The following is a 1,384-nucleotide window of genomic DNA, read 5'->3' as shown; positions in this document are numbered from 1 at the left end:
CATATATATCGAATATTTATACGTGCGATGATCTATACTTCATTTTATGTTAATTCGAATACGAATATATAATAAATATATGACTGATTGGCTATTCATTTAATTACATCTTTTTGTTTTGTTGTTGTGCCAACGATTCGTGTATGAAGTTTTGTCTTCAACATAAATATGTTGAAATGCATCGTTGATGAGGGACACATAACACATACGAAACCAATCATAAAATAATTTATTCTCACACGCTAAACACTTGCCCTAGCCACGTGTTCAAATCCTTACTTTCCTCTTCTATCTCTCATACTTTCAAACTTTCAGCATATAACTCTTTTTCCCATCTTTTATACATCAAAACACCATAAATGAACAGCTAAACTACTAACCCTACCGGAGAGATAGAGAGATGAAGACAGACTACGGAAAGCAGCGGGAAGCTTCTGCTTGCGATGATGTTACGGATCAAGACAAGACCGTTGTAAGCAGGATAATGCAACGGTTCCGTCCAATCGCACCAAAACCACCTGTCGGCGAATCTTCTGACGACACAAAGAGTTGCAGATTCCTCCGAAGAAACCGAAGATCTAAACGAAAGTATGTTAGGGTTCGGAATAAAAACATTAGTAGTGGTAGCAGTAATAATAATAAAGATATGAGATGTAGTAATAAGAAAGCTTGCGGCGATGGAGAGAAGATAAAGACGGATCTTGATGAAGAGATAGGCGGTGAGGATAAAAGCGATATCGTCACACTTCAGTTGCTTCCGGATAAGGATAAAGATCATCAAGCTGGTAAGGATAATACGGATCCGAGTGATATGGATCCAAGAACGAGTTTAAATATATCATCATCTTTAGATCGGACGGTGGTGGAGTCGTGGTTGACGGTAGAGTGTGTGAATAACACATGTACTGAACTGGGAGGGTATCACAAGCTACAGCTAAGCCGTATGAATGAGGGGGAGGAGATAGTGATGAGGATGCTGTATTTTGACACGTGTCCTTGGTTAGTTTCTGATGGATCAAACCGGGTCTATTGGATCAACCGGGCGTACCGGAATATGTTGGGAGATCCGAATGCAGAGGTGACTATCAAAGTATGGCTGGTGGTGGCGACGGACCTTATGGAAGAGATGTCGTGCATGGTGGAGTCGTACGGTGCGGTGACATGCAGGGTTAGGGTTCGGTATGATACGCCGACGTGGAGGAATGAGAAGAGTCACTCGGAGTCAGAAGTGAAGATGACTGTGCCGTGTGATGTATGGAGGATGGGATCATCAGGTGGGTTGGCTTGGAGATTAGATGTTGAATCAGCTCTAACACTTGGAAGGTAACTGAAAACAGAACCAATGGTATGCATGTATATATACTAACTTAGACTTGTGACTAAA

The 1,384-nt window shown here is 41.5% G+C and overlaps 1 protein-coding gene across 1 annotated transcript; it reads left to right on the top strand.

Moving 5' to 3' along the window:
- The first annotated feature begins 332 nt into the window (after positions 1–332).
- On the top strand, positions 333–1,384 carry LOC106341285. Its single transcript, XM_013780088.1, has one exon. The coding sequence runs from the start codon at positions 401–403 to the stop codon at positions 1,325–1,327; it is 927 nt and encodes a 308-aa protein (XP_013635542.1). The 5' UTR covers positions 333–400; the 3' UTR covers positions 1,328–1,384.

The sequence above is a fragment of the Brassica oleracea genome, chromosome C4 (assembly GCF_000695525.1).
Source record: "Brassica oleracea var. oleracea cultivar TO1000 chromosome C4, BOL, whole genome shotgun sequence".
In the NCBI taxonomy this organism is placed as follows: Eukaryota; Viridiplantae; Streptophyta; class Magnoliopsida; order Brassicales; family Brassicaceae; genus Brassica; species Brassica oleracea.
Note: the sequence above shows the minus strand (reverse complement) of the source record. Positions and strands in the feature narration are given on the sequence as shown.

Bases quoted from the DNA above. Each gene is read 5' to 3' on its own strand.
- LOC106341285 (XM_013780088.1), top strand. From the start codon at position 401: ATGAAGACAGACTACGGAAAGCAGCGGGAAGCTTCTGCTTGCGATGAT.